Source organism: Anolis sagrei, chromosome 6, assembly GCF_037176765.1.
Source record: "Anolis sagrei isolate rAnoSag1 chromosome 6, rAnoSag1.mat, whole genome shotgun sequence".
Classification (NCBI taxonomy): domain Eukaryota; kingdom Metazoa; phylum Chordata; class Lepidosauria; order Squamata; family Dactyloidae; genus Anolis; species Anolis sagrei.
Window position 1 is genome coordinate 47,901,815 of NC_090026.1, and position 24,119 is coordinate 47,925,933.

At 43.0% G+C, this 24,119-nt stretch overlaps 1 protein-coding gene and 1 pseudogene across 1 annotated transcript in view; one reads left to right on the plus strand and one right to left on the minus strand.

Moving 5' to 3' along the window:
- ITGA2B (integrin subunit alpha 2b) overlaps window positions 1-24,119 on the minus strand; it is a 90,543-nt gene that overhangs the window by 39,622 nt on the left and 26,802 nt on the right. Inside the window, exons 10-16 of the mRNA XM_067470087.1 lie at window positions 19,189-19,232; window positions 17,484-17,543; window positions 14,889-14,941; window positions 9,305-9,516; window positions 6,244-6,426; window positions 1,406-1,451; window positions 1,139-1,237 (exon numbers count right to left, since the gene is read on the minus strand). Of these exons, the coding sequence (XP_067326188.1) occupies window positions 1,139-1,237; window positions 1,406-1,451; window positions 6,244-6,426; window positions 9,305-9,516; window positions 14,889-14,941; window positions 17,484-17,543; window positions 19,189-19,232 (697 nt within the window). The remainder of the gene's footprint in view (window positions 1-1,138; window positions 1,238-1,405; window positions 1,452-6,243; window positions 6,427-9,304; window positions 9,517-14,888; window positions 14,942-17,483; window positions 17,544-19,188; window positions 19,233-24,119) is intronic.
- LOC132764532 (NADH dehydrogenase [ubiquinone] 1 beta subcomplex subunit 4 pseudogene) lies at window positions 21,385-22,150 on the plus strand (annotated as a pseudogene).

Consider the following 24,119-nt stretch of genomic DNA (forward strand, 5'->3'; position numbering starts at 1 on the left):
AGCACATTTACACTGAAGATTAGAATAATGATTCAATCAGAGCTGGACAGTCTTATCTTAAATTACAGTTTTATGTAAATATTCAAAAGCATTTAACCTATTGATGCCTCAATTAATGTAATTTTATTGATATCTATTTTTATTTTGAAATTTACCAGTAACTCCTGCATTTCCCACCCTCAGCTTATACTCGTGTCAATAAGTTTTCCCAGTTTTTGTGGTAAAATTAGGTGCCCCGGCTTATATTTGGGTCGGCTTATACTCTAGTATATACGGTATTTTATTCTGATGCAATTTTTGTTGTCTGCAGTCTGTATTTTATTTTGCTGTATTGTACCTTTGGGCTTGGCAGCATGTTAGCCGCCCTGAATCCCTTTTGGGGAGATGGTGGCGAGGTATAAATAAAAATTATTATTATTAGGTTCTTGTGGGGTTTTTTCGGGCTATAGAGCCATGTTCTAGAGGCATTTCTCCTGACGTTTCGCCTGCATCTATGGCAAGCATCCTCAGAGGTAGTGAGGTCTGTTGGAATTAGGACAATGGGTTTATATATCTGTGGAATGGCTGGGGTGAGGCAAAGAGCTCTTCCCTGCTGCAGCTAGGTGTGAATGTTTCAGCTGATCACCTTCATTAGCATTTGAAGGCCTGCCTGAGCCTGGGAAAATCTCTTGCTGGGAGGTGTTAATCTGTGCCTGGTAGTTTCCTCTCTGTTGTTTTGCTGTTGTAATTTTAGAGTTTTTTAAATACTGGTAGCCAGATTTTGTTCATTTTCATGGTCTCTTCCTTTCTGTTGAAATTGTCCACATACTTGTGGATTTCAATGGCTTCTCTGTGTAGTCTGACATGGTGGTTGTTGGTTCATCAGGCTGGTTCATCAGGCGCTCTGCTATGGCTGACTTCTCTGGTTGAAGTAGTCTGCAGTGCCTTTCATGTTCCTTGATGCGTGTCTGGGCGCTGCGTTTGGTGGTCCCTATGTAGACTTGTCCACAGCTGCATGGTATACGGTAGACTCTTGCAGAGGTGAGAGGATCCCTCTTGTCCTTTGCTGAACATAGCATTTGTTGGATTTTCTTGGTCGGTTTGTACATACAAACAATCTACAAACCCACAAAGGGAATACCATTGCCCCTCATCTCACCAGCTGACTTGTGATCCTGATGCGTCACACATTTTATTCTCTGGATTCAGCACATCTGGCAAGACCAGCTGGGCTTTGACCACCACAACTGGCTGAGCTCTGAGGGCAAAAAAACAGCATAGGTAATAAAAAAGCAAACATCGTCACACAGCAAAGGGGCACTGCTAGAGCTGTTTACAGTTATGTAATATTGGTGGAGTTATTGATGGGTGGTTGAGAATGATGAGCATGATGACTAGGAGAAGCTACAGGATTGCATTCACCCACCTGTACACAGCCACTTTGCTAGCTCTATAGGCTCCGACCAGTACATCTATACAGGGGTAGGGGAGAGAGAACAAGCAAAAAAAGAGAATCTATTTTAAGTATCTATGTATCTGATTTTTATCCCACCATTCTCCCCAAATAGGACCTAAATCAGATTTGTTGATTCGTTCAGTTGCTTCTGAGTCTTCATGACCTCATGGGCCAGCCTCATGGACCCAAAACAATTACAAAGACTCAAAATGGAATATAGGATTCAAAGCCAGTGGCATCACCAGGGAGCTGCAGAAGGAGGGAACCACACTGGGTGGCACCCTCGGGGCAGGGGGAGGGGTGACACTAAAATGATTTTTTTGTGCAGTATTTCTATATAATTATATTATTTTTAATTAAAATATATTTATAGTTAGATATAATCAAGAAAATATTTTTCATAAACTTGATTTATATGTAACGTATACTGTACTGTATATTGTAAGAATACCATCAACAGAAAAAAAACCCACCTTTATTTATATAGATCAGGGTTTCTCAACCTGGGGGTCGGGACCCCTGGGGTGGTCGCAAGGCGGCATCAGAGGGGTCACTGAAGACCATCAGAAAACACAGTATTTTCTGTTGGTCAAGGGGGTTCTTTGTGTCAAGTTTGGTTCAATTCCATAGTTGGTGCAGTTCAGAAAACTCTTTGACTGTACGCAAACTATAAATCCCAGCAACTACAACGCCCAAATATCAAGGTCTATTTTCCCCAAACACTACCAGTGCTCCCATGTGGGCATATCGGCTATTCATGCCATGTTTTGTCCAGATTCATCATTGTTCGGGTCCACAGTGCTCTCTGGATGTAGGTGAACTACAACTCCCAAACTCAAGGACAATGCCTACCAAACCCTTCCAGTATTTTCTGTTGGTCATGGGATTTCTGCATGCCAATTTTGGTTCAATTCCATCATTGGTGGAGTTCAGAATGCTCTTTAATTGTAGGTGAACTATAAATCCCAGCAATTACAACTCCCAAATGTCAAGGTATATTTTCCCCAAACTCCACCAGAGTTCATATTTGGGCATATGGAGTATTCATGCCAAGTTTGGTCCAGATCCACCATTGTTTGAGTCCACAGTGCTCTCTGGATGTAGGTGAACTACAACTCCCAAACTCAAGGTCAATGCCCACCAAACCCTGCCAGTATTTCCCGTTGGTCATGGGAGTTCTGTGTGCCAAATTTGGTTCAATTCCATCATTGGTGGTATTCAGGATGCTTTTTAATTGTAGGTGAACTATAAATCCCAGAAACTACAACTCCCAAATGACAAATGACTCCCCCCAACACCACCAGTATTCAGATTTGGGTGTATCGGGCATTTGTGCCCAGATTGATCCAGTGAATGAAAATACACCCTGGATATCAGATATTTACATAACGATTCATAACAATAGCAAAATTACAGTTATGAAGTAGCAACGAAAGTAATTTTATGGTCAGGGGTCACCACCACATGAGGAACTGTATTAAGGGGTCACGGCATTAGAAAGGTTGAGAACCACTGATATAGATAAAAAAGCACCCACGATCCTAAGATGCACCCTGGTTTTAGAGATGTTTATATAGGGGAAAATGTGTCTTAGAATGAAAGAAATAGCATATCTGCAATACTAGAACTCTATGCGACTTTACTTTTTCAACTTTCTTATAATAATAATTATAATAATAAACCTTTATTTGTAGCCCGCTACCATCTCCCACAGGACTCGGTGCGGCTTACAAGAGGCCGAGCCCAAAATACATCAGAAACGAAAAACACAACAACAACAATACAATACAACAAAAAATAACTCATAGCAAAGCAAACAATAACAAAAATATCACAACGCATTAAAAACCTGTGGCAGGGCCAAATGTCATGATTAAAAATTTTAAAATGCTGGGCATGTCCAGGTGAAATAGAATGGATATTTTGGGGATAAGAGGGTGTGCAGACAATTCCAACTCTCTCGTAAAGTGCATATATATATATATATATATATATATATATATATGTATGTCTCTCTCTCTCTCTCTCTCTATATATATATATATATATAGGGAAGAAGAAAATGGGGAGGGTGTGGGGGAACAATAGTAAGAAGAGAAAGTAGGAAAAAAAGATAAGTTTATAAAACACAGCAAAAAAAAAAAGGAAAAAAACTTGGTGACTTTCATCTAATCCTTTGCGGTCTTAAGCTTGTTCAAAACATTAGAGTTCTATATTAAAAATCAAAAGAAAAGTTTTTGACCTTAACGTAAATTGAGTCCATTTTTCTGGTAGTTCCGTTTAATGAAAACTTTTATTTTCTCATTTTTTCATATTCCTCTATCTGTGACCAGTTTGTCTGTCTGGTCGGGGTGCCTGAGTTGTTGTTGTTTTAATAAAAAGTTAGTTTGTCCATATCTTTTATCTCCCTTATTTTATTTATCCACTCATCTATATCTGTTATTTCTTTCTGTTTCCAGTGTTTCACATAGACCATTGTTTCTCAACCTGGGGGTCGGGACCCCTGTGGGGGTCAGAGGGGTCGGCAAAGATCATCAGAAAATATAATATTTTCTGTTGGTCATGGGAGTTCTGTGTGGGAAGTCTGTCCAAATTCTATGGTTGGTGGGGTTCAGAATAATCTTTGACTGTAGGTGAACTATAATTCCCAGCAACTACAACTGCCAAATGTCAAGTCTATTTTCCCAAACTCCACCAGTGTTCACATTTGGGCATATTGAGTATTCATGCCAAGTTTGGTCCAGATCCATCACTGTTTGAGCCCACAGTGCTCTCTGGATGTAGGTACACTACAATTCCAAAACTCAAAGTCAATGCCCACCAGACCCTTCAAATATTTTCTGTTGGTCATGGGAGTTATGTGTTCCAAGTTTGGCTCAATTCCAACATTGGTGAGTTCAGAATGCTCTTTGATTGTAGGTGAACTATAAATCCCAGCAACTACAACTTCCAAATGACAAAATCAATCCTCCCCAACCCCACCAGTATTCAAATTTGGGCATATGGGGTATTTGTGCTAAATTTGGTCCAGTGAATAAAAATACATCCTGCATATCAGATATGACATTATGAGTCATAACTGTAGCAAAATTACAGTTATGAAGTAACAATGAAAATAATGTTATAGTTTATTTATTTATTTATTTAAAAGTTTTCTATACCGATCTTCTCACCTACAAGAGGGACTCAGATCCGGTTCACAACATGTGTTCATAACAAAAGTACAAACCACACAATGCATCAACAGTACACAATTAAAAACATATTACAATACAACATCGTCATCGTCACACTTACATAGCCATGTCATCAAAACATTCCTGGTCTTAATTCACAGTTATTCATTCTCCTTCCATGTGGACCAAGGTTGATTCAGTTATCAAAGGCCGTATTCCATAACCAAGTCTTTGTTAGCTTCCTGAACGTCAGGAGGGAGGGAGCAGTTCTAATCTCCTGTGGGAGGGAGTTCCACAGCCGGGGAGCCACTATCGAGAAGGCCCTGTCTCTCATCCCCACCAACCGCGATTGTGACAGTGGTGGGATCGAGAGCAGGGTCCCTCTGGAAGAGACCTCGATGGTTCATAGGGGAGAATCCGTTCGGACAGGTAAACGGGGCCAGAGCCGTTTAGGGCTTTGAATTGTGCTCAGAAGCTAATCGGCAGCCAGCGGAGCTGGTGTAACAGAGGGGTTGTATGCTCCCTGTACCTAGCACCCGTTAGAAATCTGGCTGCCGAGCGTTGGACTAGCTGCAGCTTCTGGGCAGTCTTCAGAGGTAGCCCCACGTAGAGAGCGTTGCAGTAATCTAAACGGGATGTAACCAAAGCGTGGACCACCGTGGCCAAGTCAGACTTCCCAAGGTACGGGCGCAGCTGGCACACAAGTTTTAATTGTGCGAAAGCTCCCCTGACCACCGCTGAGACCTGGGGCTCCAGGCTCAGCGATGAATCAAGGAAAACCCTCAGACTGCGAACCTGCGCCTTCAGGGGGAGTGTAACCCCGTCCAGCACAGGCTGTGACCCTATACCCTGTTCGGCCTTTCGAATGACCAGTTGGGGGTCACCACAACACGAGGAACTGTATTAAGGGGTCAAGGCATTAGGAAGGTTGAGAACCACGGACATAGATCAACCTGGCGGCTGTTGTTAGTTACACAAATAAAATGTCTTAATTCGATCCAGTATTAAATCTGGATCAATTATTCCTAGTAAATAATATTCTGGCTTCTTTGGAAATTTTTTTCTTAAGGTTCTGTTGGCATATTTTTCAACTTTCTAATGTTCATGTGTTCCGCCAGAGCTGCCATTATTACCCAATTCCAATGACATTCCAATTCATGATTTTTTTTCTTGCATATGCTACAAGCCTGCACCATTGTTTTCGATGCTGCAAATTTTCTGGAATTTTAACTAAAATATTGTGTAGCAGGAGCTCCATGGGGATGACACCATGAGTTACAATACTAAGTGATACCTTCTCTAGTGATGTCACTGCTCCAAGCACCTTTCAAATGTGGTAGATTAATGGACACAGCGTTCTAACTACTTTCATCGTGGGATTTTGACCCTGCCCGTTTTGCTGATGTTGCTGCCAATTAATCTAAACTTTGTGAAATGTGCATTTCTAATGCAAAACCAAAATATCTTGCTCAACCTCACATCCTCCACTAACCCAGTCAAGACTTGGAAAACCCAAGCATCTTAGATGGAAGCCATGTCTCTTTTTAAAGACTTCAGCTCTTTGGCTTTCTACGTCAGAGAAAAAAAAAACTGTGCTATAGGTGAAGGCCACATGCCTCCATCTTGCATTACCAGGGTAGCCATTGGCATCAACATCTGAAGCTCCGCGTATGGCAAAACCAAAGCCAGCTGGTCCAGTGAAAGGATTCTCTAGGATCTGCTTTGGGGATGCACTCAAGCCATCGTTCCCTCCGTGGTAGATGTAAACACGGCCACCCTCATCCTGTCCAGCGAACGGGGCTCCAATAGCAATATCTGTGGATGCAAAAGTGGAATGGTAACTTATCTGTTTAATCACAAGGGTTGCTCAGTTAGGGAGATAGGCCTGAATAGACGAAGGGCAGACAGAAAGGAATGGGAAATGATGCCTGTTAAGACACACTGATCAGCTGTTGCTTGTGAGACAAATTGTAACGTAAAATTACGTTAAATTTTGAGCACAATGAAAATCGTGTTGGGAGCTGTAGTCCAAGAAAATACCGTATTTTCCAGCATACAAGATGACTAGGTTATAAGGAGACCCCCAACTTTTCAAGATAAAGTACAGAGTTAGGGATATACTTGTAGGGGATCAGCCTATGATTGTCTCTTTGCCACAGGCTTCAAAGGAGAATTGATCATGACTCTTCTGAGGTTCCCATGTCTGATTTTAATGTTCAGGTTTCTGTTGATTCTGAAGGGTTTGTGAATACAGACGATGTTCTGTCGCGCGCTGGGCCTGTAAAGAATTTCCTTTAGAACAGGACGTGCAACCTTTGCCCAGCGGGAAGCCAGGGGGCCTAAAGAGAAGTTCTCAGAGGTTTTTCACCACAAATAGTCTTTAGATGGCTTGTGAAGTATAACAAAGTTCTTTTATTAATGAACAATCAAACAGAAACTTCTCTTGTCTTCAGTAAAGATAAACAAATGATTCCATGCTTTTATGCAACTGGTAGCTTCCTAAATTTGCCCACGAAGGACAGGCAACTGTCTTCAATAACTTCTTCTCTACTTTAAAGGAAAGTCCCCCTTTTTAACTTCTCCCAGGCTGACTGTAATCTAACCCTTACTGATATGGGCTCCGCTACCGGGTCGAACTGCTTCTTGAACGCTGAGTGGACCTTAGATGTTCTCCAGCTGGAGTTCCAGCTGGAGTTCTTTGGTCTTTAGGGCTGTTTTCCTGGAAATTCTTAAAGGTTGAAGCTTTTGTACAGGGTAAGCTTGCACACATCCTGTACATTAGCTTTCCTTGCTGAGACTAACTAAAAATGGCTCCCTTCCCTTCCCAATTGCCCTGAGCAAGGGGCGGAACCAAAACTTAATGATGATGGACAGGTGACTTGCCCTATGACTGCAACCAAAAGAAGCCACCTATCTGCAGAGTCCCTGAAACCTAGGACTGCAATCAAACATTGAATACAAAGCAAATAAAGTTGGAGCTCCTGGTACAGCTGTACCAGAACAGATGATGGCCTAGAAAATGCAGTTAGCCAGAGTGAAACTGAGGATTCTGGGATCGTTGGTTCACAAGGCACATATGTTTTGAGGCAGCCATCTGAGATAGAAGCTGAGGCCGAATAGTCAAGGCGAGATAGAGATAGCAAAAGGAGGAGGCAATCTTTGATTGCAAAGGGAAAATCCATCAAGATTGCTACCTGGTCTTAGGGAGGAGACATTCTGCAAGATTAAGAGGAAAAGGGGTTTGTGAGAGGTTTCCCAAGGGAAACGGAATGCTTTTGCCATGGCTTTCTGAATAAATATAGGGCTTGTGAATCTACGCTCTTCAGTGAGTTCAATGTTTAGCTTTCATGCCTGCATCATGCCTTCCTGCTGAGACTTATGTATTATCTTGCTTTGGATTCATGTTCATGCTCAGATTCTTGTAAGTGTTGTATCCTGATTTCAAGTTCCTGTATTTGATTGTTCTTGATTCTTCAAGGGACTTTGATCTTGCAACCTTTTGAACTGAAATATTTTCCTGTGGACTTGGTTATTTGGACTTTGGGACTATCTGCTTTTCTGACATGGATTTTGCTTGAATATCTTCACATTACTTTATGGATTGTTTTAAGGACAATTGATTATTTCCTATTTGAATGCTTTTGACCTTTTTGGCACTTGCTATATTAATTTTCAGTAAACTGCTTTACTTTAAAGAACATTGGTGTGTTAGCTGGTTCAAAGGTGCCTATCACAGCCTTGGTGTGCAACAATATTCGACGTTTAAGACTATCCCTCTTCCAACACTACACCCATCTTGTTACAAGAAATCCGAGAGTACAAACCTTGTCAATGCGGGGAAAGGGAGAGAGGAGGAGGAGGGAGGAGAGAGGGAGGGTACGGGGAGGAGGAGCGGCTGGCCGCACTGCCACGGAGACCGGCTAGGTGTGATGGCCCACTGGGCTGTCCCTACGCCCCCCGCCGCTCTCCCCACTCTACTTTTAAGGCCCTCCTCCGCCCACACCACTCACCTCCTCCAAAGGCCACTGGGCTCGCCTAGACTCAAGGAAGCACCTCCAGATGACGACGCCCAGCAGCCCCGGACGGCAGTGTGCCTGGGTCTCCATGGCCGCTCCTCCTCCCCATGCCATACCTCCTCCTCCGCCCGCCTCATCCCTCCTCAGGCTGCACCACTATGGAGTTGAATTTTATTATTTTAATTATTATTTTTTTAATTTTATACCCGGCGTGTTAGACGACTCCCGACTTTTCATATGATTTTCCAGAGTTAAAAAGTAGTCTAATACACTGGAAAATACGGTAACTCTTCTAAGTTGTGACAATGCTTCCTAGTTGAATGAAGATTGGCTTTTCACTCCTTCAACAGTTGGCCAGAAGATTTTGCAAGGGTGGCAAGTCAGTCCATCACAATGCTAGGATTTTGTTTGGGGGGGGGGCTGAGTTTGGTTCGGGGGGGGCTGAGTCTGGGTGAAAGAGGGTCTACCCTAGCAAACCTTTTGTATCATTACCCCAATATCCCCATGCATATGGGATATATTGAGCATGGTGATCAGATCATGATATGAATAAACATAACAGTTTAAATAATGTACCAGTAAGGCCTTCTCGCGGACCACCATGAGAATTGGGGGGGGGGGGCTGAAGCCCCCAAGTCCCGTCCCCCCCCCCCCCCGGCCACATGCCTGCTTCTTACCAATGTATCCATCCTGGTCTATGTCACCCAGGGAAGCAATGGCCATGCCAAAGCGCCCATAGACATCGGTGCCCGTCAGCCTCTGCCAGGGGGTGCTGTAAGCATTGGGAGTCTTGCGCTGTAGGTATAAGTAAACTCTTCCAACTTCGTAGAGTTTCCGGTCTGAGCGACGCTCCATGAAGAGAGGGGCTCCCACAAGAATATCATCCTTCCTAGTGGGTAGATACGAAAGAAAAGGAAGGGGAAGGGAGAAAGAAGAGAAGTCCCATTACAGGTTCATCCAAAATGCAGATTTTAAGTCTGATTCCTGGTCCACCATGTCATTTTATGTGGCCCACCAGATGCTATACTATAACTCCTGTTTTTCTCATCATTAGACATCATGAGTAGAGCTGATGGGAGTTGTGACACAGCAACATCTGGAAGGCTGCCGCTTGTTCAGTTTAGTCACGAGAGTGGGGCTTGAATTTAGATACAAAGCTTGTGGATATGATGTGCAGAAAATGTCTCCTAACCTTTCCCCAACCTCAGAGCCACAAATGCTATTAGGCTTCAATTCCCATTATCCACAGTCCCCATGGCAGATAATCAAAAGTGATGGGAGTTGTCATTCAATAACATCTAAATTGGATCAAAACTAAAGCGTACTGTAAGAAAATTATAGTTGGCCCTCTGTACCCATGATTCTCATGGATTCAACAGCCCTTTGAAGGCAACCTTAAGGCTTCTGTGATCCTCAATTAAAATGTTTGACATCCCTGTCCTATGCACTATGAATAATGAATGAACATATCCATTTCATTATTTGTTTGTTTGTTTGTTTATATGTCTCCCTTCTCACCCCGAAGGCGACTCAGAGCAGCTTGCAAGATATATATACATACAATATATTATATTATTAGCATAGTACAATGTCAGTATTATATATTGTATATATCTAGTGTGTGTGTGTGTGTGTGTGTGTGTATATACACACACACACACACACACACATACACACACTAGTTGTCCCCTGCCATGCGTTGCTGCGGCTCAGTCTGGTGATCTCAAAAATAAAGTAACGAGAAAGTGTTGGTTTCTAATATATGCAATGTCTTGATGCTTGTGGTTAAACAGCACTTCTTATTGTTTCTTTGTCAGTGTTGATGTAGAGATTGTCTCGTTTGCCTACTCTGGAACATGCAACATATTATTGTCCTTCTTTAGGGGTCCCTTTCAAATCTATGACACTATATATCTCCGTGTGTGTGAATCATATATATCGATATCTATGGCTGGATGGCTCTTTGTCAGGAGGGCTTTGGTTACATTTTCTTGCCCTGGTGAAGGGAGTTGGACTGGATGGCCTTAAGTCTTTTCTGTTGGTCATGGGAGTTCTGTATGGCCCAATTCTATCGTTGGTGGGGTTCAGAATACTCTTTGATTGTAGGTGAACTATAAATCTGAACAACTACAACTCCCAAATGTCAAGGTCTATTTTCCCCAAACTCTACCAGTGCTCACATTTGGGCATATTGAGTATTTGTGCCAAGTTTGGTCCAGATCCATCATTGTTTGAATTCACAGTGCTGTCTTGTTGTAGATGAACTACAACTCCAAAAATCAAGGTCAATGCCCACCAAACCCTTCCAGTATTTTCTGTCGGTCATGGGAGTTCTGTGTGCCAAGTTTGGTTCAATTCCATCGTTGGTGGAGTTCAGAGTGCTCTTTGATTGTGGGTGAACTAGAAATCCCAGCAACTACAACTCCCAAATTACAGAAGCAATCCCCTCCGACCTTCCCAGTATTCAAATTTGGGTGCATCAGATATTTGTGCCAAATTTGGTCCAGTGAATGAAAATGCATCCTGCATATCAGATATTTACATTACGATTCATAACAGGAGAAAAATTACAGTTATGAAATAGCAACAAAAACAGTGTTATGATTGGGGGTCACCACGACATGAGGAACGGTATGAAGTGGCCGCAGCATTAGTAAGGTTGAGAAACACTGCTCTACAGCATATTAATGTATTTGTGTGTGTTAACACTGCCTTTCTCTAGTCATAGGGGTGTAGTAGAAAGGTGAGCACCTTGTTTGGGGAGGCTGCTTGCCCCACTTCTCCACCCTGAATGAAGTGTGGTTTGATTCAATCCTAAAACTAATTCAAGGAGAAACTAGTTTATTTTGTCAAGACTGCAATATGAACCACTTGACAATAGATGGCAGTAGATGCAAAAAACAAAGGCACCCCCCCCCCCCCCCATTTTTGAAAGGTTTGATCAAAACAGATAGGTAAAGCAATATTTTCCCATGGTTTGTACCTTTGTATGTGAAGGTCATCATGGTGCAGTGGTTCAAAAGTTGTACAATGATTATGAAGACCAGCATTCCATTCCCCATTAATCCATGGGTGATTGGGTTGTTGTGGGGTTTTCAGGCTATATGGCCATGTTCTAGAAGCATTCTCTCCTGACATTTTGCCTGCATCTTTGGCAAGCATCCTCAGAGATTGTGAGGTTCGTAGAAACTAGGAAAATTGGGTTTATATACCTGTGGAAGGTCCAGGGTGGGAGAAAGAACTCTTGTCTGTTGGAGCTAGGTGTGAATGTTTCAATTGGCCACCTTGATTAGAATTTGATGGCCTGACAGTTTTTAGGTGTGGCTCGTTACTGCCTGGGGGAATCTTTTGTTGAGAGGTGATTAACTGTCCCTGTCTGATTGTTTCTTGTCTGGAGTTTCCCTGCATAGAATCATAGAATCAAAGTGTTGGAAGAGACCTCATGGGCCATCCAGTCCAACCCCCTGCCAAGAAGCAGGAATATTGCATTTAAATCACCCCTGACAGATGGCCATCCAGCCTCTGTTTAAAAGCTTCCAAAGAAGGAGCCTCCACCACACTCTGGGGCAGAGAGCCTTCTCTTCTTCAGGCTAAACATGCCCAGCTCCTTAAGCCGCTCCTCATAGGGCTTGTTCTCCAGACCCTTTGAGTTTTGTTTTTTATTTACTGTTGTTTAAAGTTTGTTTTTTTAGTATTGGTAGCCAGATTTTGTTCATTTTCATGGTTTCTTCCTTTCTGTTGAAATTGTCCACATGCTTGTGGATTTCAGTGGCTTCTCTGTGTAGTCTGACATGGTGGTTGTTAGAGTGGTCCAGCATTTCTGTGTTCTCAAATAATGGGCTGTGTCCAGGTTGGTTCATCGGGTGCTCTGCTATAGAATCATAATTGGAAGATACCTCATGGGCCATCTAGTCCAACCCTTAGTCCAAGGAAAATTGCATTCAAAGCACTCCTGACAGATGGCCATCCAGCCTCTGTTTAAAAGCTTCCAGAGAAGGAGCCTCCACTACACTCTGGAGCAGAGAGTTCCACTGCTGAACGGCTCTCACAGTCAGGAAGTTCTTCCTCATGTTCAGATGGAATCTCCTTTCTTGTAGTTTGAAGCCATTGTTCCGCGTCCTAGTCTCCAGGGCAGCAGAAAACAAGCTTGCTCCCTCCTCCCTATTACTTCCTCGCACATATTTATACATGGCTATCATGCCTCCTCTCAGCCTTCTCTTCTGAAGACTAAACATGCCCAGCTCTTTAAGCTGCTCCTCATAGGGCTTGTTCTTCTCTCGTTGAAGTAGCCTGCAGTGCCTTTTATATCCTTGATTCATGTTTCGGCCCTGTGTTTGGTGGTCCCTATCTGGGTGACCTGGGGCAATTCACATATTCTCAACCCCAAAAAAACTCATGGCTGCATCACCTTGGACTTGCCAAAAGTCAGACTTTACTTGAAGGGGCACAACAACAAATGTTTGCTTGCAAGGAATGTGCAGCACACAGAACTTCTCAGCAGAGGATTCAGTGGATGGATGCATGGTCTTCATTAAGGGGAGATGGTGCAGGGTATAAATAATTAATAATAATAATAATAATAATAATAATAATAATTATTATTATTATTATTAGGAAAAATGTGAAAACTTGGATTTTCCGATGTGCCTTTGGAGAGTGACCATTTTTCCCATTTCTGCTTCCTCCATCTATAGTGTTGCCCCTATGATGCACTTTCCCCTGTCCTAAACTGAAATCCTACCCCACTGTTTCTTCTTTTTGGGTTCGCCCCAATTACATATTTTCTTTCCTACTTCATCCAGGGTTTTATCATTCTACCTCGTCCATTTGGCTTGCCCATTCTGTTAGATTTTTTATTGTGTTAATTTGTTTTATTTATTTTATTTTGCTACTGTACCTGTTTTATTTTGATGTGATTTTTTTGTTGTCTGCATTCTGTATTTTATTTTGTTGTATTGTATCTTTGGGCTTGGCTTCATGTTAGCCGCCCCGAGTCCCCTTTGGAGAGATGGTGGCGGGGTATAAATAACGTTTATTATTTATTATTATAAGGATTTCATCGCACGCAATAAGTTAAGTGTTGGGGATAGTTGTTTTCCCCTTAAACTTTGCAGCACCGGGACTGTGGCGCAGATGGCTGGGTGTCAGCTGCATTAAAGATCACAACTGACCAAAAGATCATGAGTTCGAAGCCAACCTGAGACAGAGTGAGCTTCCGACCAAAATTGTGTAGCTTGTTGTCGACCTTTGCAGCCAGAAAGACAGTTGCATCTGTCAACTAGGAAATTTAGGTACTACTTATGTGGGGTTGCTAATTTAAGTGATTTACGAGGCCATAAAAATCTCCAGGAAGTATGCAAAGAATGAGGAAGTACTTCATCAGTGTCACAAACGGACAGTGAAGCGACAGCTCCCCTGGTGGCCAGAAGCTGGAATGTTAAATAGCCTCTGAGTCTGTCTATGTATGTTGTGCATCTATGGCATTGAATTTTTGCCATGGATATATAGATAGTAATCAGTGTCACAAACAGACAGTGAAGTGACAGCTCCCCTGGTGGCCAGAAGCTGGAATGTTAAATAGCCTCTGAGTCTGTCTATGTATGTTGTGCATCTATGGCATTGAATTTTTGCCATGGATATATACATAGTAATCAGTGTCACAAACAGACAGTGAAGTGACAGCTCCCCTGGTGGCCAGAAGCTGGAATGTTAAATAGCCTCTGAGTCTGTCTATGTATGTTGTGCATCTATGGCACTGAATTTTTGCCACGGATATATACATTGTAATCCGCCCTGAGTTCCCTGCGGGGTGAGGAGGGAAGAATATAAATGCTGTAAACAAACAAACAAACAAACAAATTTAATCAATGATGCTACTATAATATGTCTTATAAGGAGCCCCCGGTGGCACAATGGGTTAAACCCTTGTGCCGGCAGGACTGAAGACCGACAGGTCGCAGGTTCGAATCCCGGGAGAGTGCAGATGAGCTCCCTCTGTCAGCTCCAGCTCCCCATGCAGGAACATGAGAGAAGCCTCCAACAAGGATGGTAAAAAATCAAACACCGCTCCGCGCAACGTCCTTGCAGACGCCAATTCTCTCATACCAGAAGCAACTTGCAGCTTCTCAAGTTGCTCCTGACACACACACACAAATCTTCATATAAATCATAACTTGTCTACAAATTTGAAATGTGTAGCCAATAAAGCTGCCCCAGATACAAATCAACCACCCATTGTCACCCTCTCCGTTTTTCCCTTACCCATCTCCATTGACATCAGCGACTGCCACCGTGTGCCCAAAATATGATGCGATCTGCAAGAGGAAAAGAAAGGAGAGAAAGAGGAAAGCTCAGGGTTCACCCTCATTTTACAGCTATATTCAACCCATTCCCACAGAAAATGCTCATAGTAAAAATCTAAGAAAATGCCCATCCTGCATAGCAGGGGAATAAAGTGGTTAGGACCCGAATTTGGGTGATTAAAAACCACAACGATCCATGAAATTTAGTAAATTTGTTTTGGATCAGGCACTGTCTTCTAGTGGGGGAGGAAAAGACCACCTTAAACCTATTCATAGGAAAGCAGGTTCTAGGTGTGGTAAAATAACAGAATAGGCAATCCTTGGCATTTGAGTCTGGACACATCTATGGAAAGCAATAGTACGAGGGTTGAATGAAAAGTAATGCCTCCACCTTCGTTACTTGGGTTTGGATGGAAATATTTTAATAAATCAAATGCAGAAATAATCCTTAGAATGTGCTCTTTAACTACCACTATTCATTTTCTACATAACCACCAGACAATTGGATACATTTCTGCCAACGATGAACAAGTTTTCTGAAGCCATCACAGAAGAAGTCGATACCCTGGGTTGTTGTAGGTTTTTTCGGGCTATATGGCCATGGTCTAGAGGCATTCTCTCCTGCCATTTCGCCTGCATCTATGGCAAGCATCCTCAGAGGTAGTGAGGTCTGTTGGAACTAGGAAAAAAGGTTTATATATCTGTGAAATGACCAGGGTGGGACAAAGGACTCCTGTCTGCTGGAGCTCGGTGTGAATGTTTCAACTGATCACCTTGATTAGCATATAATGGCCTGACAGTGCCTGGAGCAAACTTTTGTTGAGAGGTGATTAGATGTCCTTGTTTGTTTCCTCTCTGTTGTTGTGCTGTTGTAATTGTAGAGTTTTTTTTAATACTGATAGCCAGATTTTGTTCATTTTCATGGTTTCCTCCTTTCTGTTGAAATTGTCCACATGCTTGTGTATTTCAACGGCTTCTCTGTGTAGTCTGACATGGTGGTTGTGAGAGTGGTCTTGTGAAATACTGATTAGGTTTTAATTTTCTCTCTGAGTGATACGATAATCTTCCTAAATCAATCTGTCAACCTTTTGCTTGTGATACTCCGTAGTTGCTGTCACAGGACTTCTAGCTCTTTGTTTGTAACGCAAGTCAGATGTTCCCACCTCAACATCTTTAAACTTTCTCACCCAATGACGCACAGTGCTCACATAAACAACTTGCATTCTCCAATGAATTTCCTTTGGGGTGACACCTTCTGCTGTCAAGAATTCAATGACCGACAGTCTGTGCAGGGTTCCATACTTTGCACTTTAACAACATAACTGTTCAATGCTAAGGCTTCCCACCAAAATGGAATTGTAGAGGAGAGTCTACTAAACAAGCCAGTACCTGCCGCATACCAGTATTGCCATCTGTTGAAGAGTTACGAAGGTGGAGGCCTTACTTTTCTTTCAACCCTCGTAGGTGATACCATCTCTAGTGATGTCACTGCTCCATGCACCTTTCAAATGTAGTAGATTAATAGACACAGCATTCTAACTACTTTCATCGTGGGATTTTGAACCTGCCCATCTTTCTGATGTGGCTGCCAATTAATCTAAACTTTGTGAAATGTGCATTTCTAATTCGAAACCAAAATATCTTGCACAACCTCACATCCTCCACTAACCTAGTCAAGACTTGGAAAACCCAAGCATCTTAGATGGAAGCCATGTCTCTTTTTAAAGACTTCAGCTCCTTGGCTTTCTAAGTCAGAGAAAAAAGACTGTGCTATAGGTGAAGGCTACATGCCTCCATCTTGCATTACCAGGGTAGCCATTTGCATCAACATCTGAAGCTCCTTCTGCTGTTAAGACTTCAATGACAGCACAGTGTTTAAGTCGCATTGATTGACCATCTGCGCAGGGTTCCATACTTCACACTTTAACACAAATGTTCAATGCTGCAGCCAAAATGGAACTGTAGAAGAGAGTCTACTGAACAAGTCAGTACTGGCCGCATACCAGTACTACCATCTGTTGAGGAGTTACGAAGGTGGAGGCATTACTTTTCATTCAACCCTCATATGTTTTTTGTATACCTGGCATGGCTCTCTACTAGGCCCACACTTCTCGTTCTCTCCCTCTCCTTCTCCCTCTCTCTCTCCCTCTCTCTCTCTCTCACACACACACACACTCATATGAAGTAAGCAGTAGAGGAATCACACTTTGCCTTAAGTAGTGAAAGGCAAAAGACTTACTACTTTGGTTTTAGACCTAGTGGGAAATCTGTCTTTCATAGAGAATGCTAACTGTTTCCCCAATCCTGTTTGGTAGCCTTTATAAACCAGGAAAATCAAGACTCCTGGGATGCGGGACAAGCTTGACGCACATCCACGGACTCTACAAAGGGTATTGTCCACATGCAAGAAAAAGGGTATTGTCCACATGCAACAAAGGGGGAAATGTCTCCTCTATCAGACCAACATATTGGGCACCCAAAGCCCAGGAACACAGAGGTAGTTATTAGTCCTTGCTAGGTGCTAGGGAAAACCCATAGGCTGAAACATTGTTACCTGCTCACTGGGGATGGTCCAGAGAACTCGGAAGAATTTTTTCAGGGTGAGAATTTCCACCTGTGATTGACAGACAGGGAGAAAATGTCAGAGAAACATGTGGAATAGTAACTCCTGAGGAAACTCCTACAAACACATCTCCCCTTATGAACCATCTAGGACTTAAGATCATCCAGGGAGGCCCTGCTCTTGATCCTGCCTTCATCACAAGTAGGGTTGGTGGGGATGGGAGACAGGGCCTTCTCGGTGGTGGCCCCTCGGCTATGGAACGCCTTCCCTAGGGATATCATATGGGCCCCCTCTCTCTTAACGTTTCGGAGAAGGTTTAAAACATGGTTGTTTGAGCAAGCGTTTACAAATGCAGAGTAACTGACATAGGAAACCAAATGACTAGATGATGGAATTGGACAATGTTTTTAAACAAGGAGACACTAATATGTTGGGGTTTTGTTTGTTTTTTGCTTCTGATGTGGTTTAATATTGTTTTTTAACATTTTATTTGTATTATGATATTATATGTACTAATTTGTTGTAAACTGCCTTGAGTCACCGACAGGCTGATAAAGGCGGTATACAAATACAGTATGTAAATAAATAAATAAATAAAGTGACTCTTGAGTTATCCTCAGGCTATGTCCAAATTCATAATTTTGGTCCCGAACTCTGTCCTTGACTTATACATGAGATTTCTTATACATGACTATATAAAGCAGTCTTAGAAACATCCAGCCAATGTGGTCAATGGAAACTGTAACCCAAAAAATGATTACATGGTCTAAATTAGAGAGATTATAGGTCTCCGTTACACTAAAATTCCTCAAGAAGCCCAAATGTATATGCTAGAACAGGGGTCCTCAAACTTTTTAAACAGAGGCTCATGTCACAGTCCCTCAAACTGTCGGAGGGCTGAATTATAATTTGAAAAAGAAAAACATGAATGAATTCCTATGCACACTCCACATGTCTTATTTGTAGTGCAAAAATAATTAAAAACAATACAATACTTAAAATGAAGAACAATTTCAACAAATATAAACATATTAGTATTTCAATGGGAAGTGTGGGCCTGATTTTGGCTGATGAAATAGGATTGTTGTTGTTGTGTGCTTTCAAGTCGTTTCAGACTTAGGCTGACCCTGAGCGAGGGCCAGGTAAATAAATTTGGAGAGCCGTATCCAGCCCTCGGTCCTTAGTTTGAGGAACCCTGTACTAGAACATATACGCAGTCTTCTTTCACCAGTAACCCTTCAGTTGTCATTAGTCTGCAATACCCATATACTTTGTTGGGGATGATGATGGCTGTAGTCTAACATAATCTAGAGGTCATTGCTTTCGTATCATAAGAGGTGTCCCACAGTACTATTTCACAGGGCAGGATAATTTCAGATGTAGCCCTAAACTATTTCAGTACTGAGAAAGTAACAAATCTATCCCATTTTCCTGTGAATTGGAACTGCCTTTCAATGGAATAGCAGTCATGGAGTGGATGCAGAGCGCAGGGCTAATTGTTAGCTAAGCCGTAATGAACTCTCACTCATCTAGAAATTTGGTTACATACCATTCAAACATACAGACCCAGAATATACAGAAGCGCTATTAATAAAAAGAATAAACACACACACATTGTGACTTCCTTCTTTAAGACAAGCAAGAAAGAAACCAGATAACAGTCCGTTTGACCATTTTTCCACCATCTTTCACTCACCACGCCTTTTGTTTGGCTTTTGTTAGGAACGCCGACCACGTATTCTGCAAGTAGAAGAAGCACCTTGTGAGCTCAGGGCACTAGAAACATAAAACTCACAGTCCTGAAAGGGTTGCCTTGCCGTGCCTTGCGCCTTGCCTTGTGTCGCCTCACCTCACATCGCACCTCGCCTTGCGTCTCACCACACGCCTTGCCTTGTGCCTTGCCTTGCATCGTGCCTTGCACCGCACTTTGCCTTGCGTCTTGCCTTGCCTTGCATCATATCTCGCCTTGCTTCACACTTTGCCTTGTCTCAGGCTTTCACATATATGGAGAGATTATATCTTCCATTTTATTGGTTGGATAGTTTAAAAATCTTTTGAAGCAGTGGATGGTTGAATCACTGAGTGCAGAATCTTGTATTCAAAGGACTCACCATAAAGTGTTCCCTCGCTACTTCGTGGTTCGCTTTTAATGGACGCGCTGTTTTGCGGGTTTTTGAAAATATTAATTAAAAATATTAAATACTAGCTGTACCCGCCATGCTTTGCTGTGGCCAACCTTCCCTCTTTCCCTCCTTCCTTCACTCGCTCCTTCCTTCCTTCCTTCCTTCCGTCCGTCCGTCTTTCCTTCTCTTCTTCCTTCTTTCTCTATCTCTTTCCTTTCTTCCCCCCTTTTCTTTCTCTTCTGCTCTTTTCTTCCTTCTCTCTTTCCTTCCCTCTCTCTTTCTCTACATCTCCCCCCTCCTTCACTCCCACTTTCCTTCCTTCTTTCCCTTTTTTCTTTCCTTCTCTCCTTCTCTAACTTGCCTTCCTTTCCCTTTTCTTTCCCTCCCTCTTTTTCTCCTTTCTTCTTTCTCTACCTCTTTCCTTCCTTCCTCCTCTCTTTGCTTCCATGCTTCCTTCTCCCTTTCCTTCTTTCTTTCTCTCTTTATTCCTTTTTTCTGTATTGTCATTTACCTTTTCATCAATTATTATTATTATTATTATTATTATTATTATTATTAACTTTATTTGTACCCTGCTAACATCTCCTGCAGGACTTGATGCGGCTTACAAAGGCCAAGGCCTCAATAAAAACAACAACATAACAATACACATAACATTTCATGCAAATCAAAATGTTAAGCAATAACAATAAACAATAAGACAATACACCATAACACGATAAAACTAGGGCCGGGCCAAATGTAATGGGTACAGATTAAAAAGTGCTGAGTATGACAGGTGAAAATAGGGTACGTGCTGACAATCTTAAATCTCTACTAAAGTGCTTCTGGGACATATTGCTGGAGTTTCCTATTCTGGAAAGGCACACCGGAACAGCCAGGTCTTCAAACTCTTCCTAAAGACTGCCAGTGTAGGGGCTTGTCTGATGTCCTTGGGGAGGATATTCCAAAGTCGGGGGGCCACCACAGAGAAGGCCCTGTCCCTCGTCCCCACCAGACGCGCCTGCGACGTAGATGGGATCGTGAGTAGGGCCTCTCCAGATGAACGAAAAGAACACGTGGGTTCATAGACAGAGATGCGGTCACGCAGGTAGGCAGGTCCCAAACCGTTTAAGGCTTTGTAGGTGAGCACCTGCACCTTGAATTGGGACCGGAAAATGAACGACAGCCAGTGGAGCTCCTTGAACAGGAGGGTTGACCTCTCTCTGTAAGGAGCACCAGTTAACATCCTGGCTGCCGCTCGCTGGACTAACTGAAATTTCTGAGCCGTTTTCAAGGGCAGCCCAACGTACAGCGCATTACAGTAGTCCAATCTAGAGGTGACCAAGGCATGGACCACCTCGGCCAGATCAGCCTTTACGAGGTACGGTCACAGTTGGCGCACGAGTCTCAATTGTGCAAAAGCCCTCCCGGACACCGCCGACGCCTGAGCCTCAAGCGTAAGTGATGAATCCAAGAGGACTCCCAAACTTTAAAAGCTTTTTGGGGGCTTTTAAAGTCCCTTCTTCTGTGTTTTTCATTGTTTTTATGAGTGAAGAACATACATTGGGTTGTTAGGTGTCTTGTGTCCAAATTTGGTGTCAATTCCCCCAATGGTTTTTGAGTTCTGTTAATCCCACAAACGAACATTACATTTTTATTTATATAGATTAAATATTTACGTCCAGTGGAGGCCAGGGACTCTGGAAGTGCAGCAGTCTGAGGCACGGCAGGGAAAGCTTACCTCCCTGGCCCCCACAGACCCCGGAAGTGCTATGGCCTGTGGCGCGATGGAAAAGGCCTGCCTCCCTGGCCTGCTGCTGCCTGCGTGGCTCCAGAGACTCTGCGGAGGCTCGGGAAGCAGGCAGGTGCCCTTGGGGTGGGCCAGGAGGTGGGTAAGGAAGTGCGGGTAAGAAAATAATATATAAAATATATAAAATAATGTATAAATATTAAAATTAATATGGTGTCCCTACTTCACGGATTTTCATTTATCACGGGTGGTCCCGGAACAGAACCCTCACGATAAGTGAGGGAACACTGTATAGGGCGTCTCCTTGCCCTTCAAGATGGAGGCGCCCTCTCCCCGTGCACCAAGTACCGCCCGGCACCCTTGGCTTCTCTCCCACCTCAGCTCGACCCGGCCGAGTACGACGCCTCGCCGGAGAAGTGCCGCGCCGACACCGAGCGCCTGGCCCTCCGCACCCACCTCAAGCGCAACTACCTCCTGCAGCTCAACAACCCACGGCGGACCCAGCTCATCGATGACCCTGCCATGACCCGTTGGGTTTATGCCAGGTCACACAACGTTTATCCCAACTTCCGTGTCACACCCAAAACTTCTCTGTTTGGTGCACTTTTTGGATTAGGACCCATTTTTTCTGGTGGTATGTCATTAACGCCGAAAGGGATTATAAAGAGAAGCTCATACAAGAAGGCAAGTATGAGCGACTGTTCCATATTTCCTATTAAGTCCTCACAGTTGTGTGGTGAAAATATTGCTGTGCTTACTCTCTGTAAAGATTGCTATTATTTCAAAATAAATCATTGAAACTGTATATCCCTTCTTTCTCTTTCTAATGAGATAATAATAATAATAGTAATAATACTCTGGGGCTTCCGAATTCAGACTGACAGAGTTTTTGGAGCACAATACTCCTGACCTCACAATTGTGTTAAAAAACAGAGTGTGGATCATCGATGTTGCAATCCCAAGTGACAGCAGGATTGAAGAGAAACAACTGGAAATGCCAACATAATATGAGGATTTAAAGATCGAACTGCAAAGACTCTGGCACAAACCAGTAAAGGTGGTACCAGTGGTGATCGGCACTCTGAGTGCAGTGCCTAAAGACTTTGGCCTGCACTTAAACACAACAAAATTACCATCCTCCAGCTGCAGAAGGCCACCTTACTGGGATCTGCACGCATTATTCGCCGATACATCACACAGTCCTAGACACTTGGGAAGTGTCCGACGTGTGATCCAGTACACCAGCCAGCAGAGTGATCTTGTTTGCTGTGGACTCATGTTGTTGTGTTTCAAATAATAATAACAACAACTTTATTTTAATACCCCGCCTCTATCTCCCTGAAGGGACTCAGGACAGCTTACATGGGGCCATGCCCAATCACATACGGTTAAAAACATAGCATATAAAATATGAAAACTACATAAAATGACATTATAACGATAGAAAGACAAGCATCATAAGCAACAACCAAAAATATACTTCAAGTCTCATTATGGAAGGGGGGACGGGACTGGTGTGCAAGCAAGTTAGAAAATAGGCTGGCCAATAAGGTGCATGGATCGTATAGCAGCATAGGGATAGAGAAGTTATAACAGGGTCATTATAGTTTGAATAATTGCAGTAGTTGGCTCAAAGCCAACCTTAAAAACTCTGGCATAGACACTGAGAACTGGGAAGCCCTGGCCCTTGAGCGCTCCAGTTGGAGGTCAGCTGTGACCAGCAGTGCTGCAGAATTTGAAGAGGCACGAATGGAGGGCGAAAGGGAGAAGCGTGCCAAGAGGAAGGCGCGTCAAGCCAACCCCGAGCGAGACCACCTTCCACCTGGAAACCAATGCCCTCACTGCGGAAGAAGATGCAGAGCAAGAATAGGGCTCCACAGCCACATACGAACCCACAAGAACACTGGAAGACAATCATCCTCGGAAAACGAGGGATCGCCTAAGTAAGTGCAGTAGTAAAATACGGGGACTTGATTTTTGGCCATGGTTAGGACCATCTGTCAAGGGAATTTAAAGAAATGTAATACAAGAGTGAATTAGTTCATTAATGTAATGTCACTTTTGCACTACAACTTTATTGCCCCTTGTAGTGGAATCTACCTTTAAGACGACAAGCCTGCATGACAGTAGCTGGCATCTTGGAAGGCAGGCAGAGACAGGAGGAGGAGTCAAGCCGACTCCTGATTGGGTATAGCAATTAGGGGAGGAGTCGGTTGAGAGCGGGAAATAAGCTGTCAGCTCCTGACAGAGAGGAGAGAAGTGTCTTGACTGGAGACACAGAAGGATGAAATCTTAACATAGGAAGTTACAGTAGGAATCTGACAGGGAGAGAAAGTTTTAAGTGAGCCTTAAAGAGAGGGAATAAGCAGGCAGGCAAGGGCTAAGGTTACTGGATTGAGGAGATCAGTAACAGAAAGACTTGTCTGTTTATACTGACGAAAAGTATAAGAGAGCTTATTTGCCCTGTGGGAGAGACAGATAGGGATCTGTTCTCCAATTGTTACTATTTCTAAAGATAGAGCAGTGTGTTTAAGGAATCTCACAGTTGATAAAAGCTTTACTGTCAGTGGAACTACTTGTTTAAGTAACTAAGTCTCTACATCTGAATTACGCTTTCTGTACCGCTCATTATATGAGTAGCTGTTTGTTTAAAGTTCAATAAACCCTTTCTAGTTCACTTTTAATTGGTGTCAGCTTCAGTATGTCAATCTCCACAGAACTAACTCAGTCTACCAAACCATTTTAAAGTCCAGTCATCCAGTGAAGAAGCAA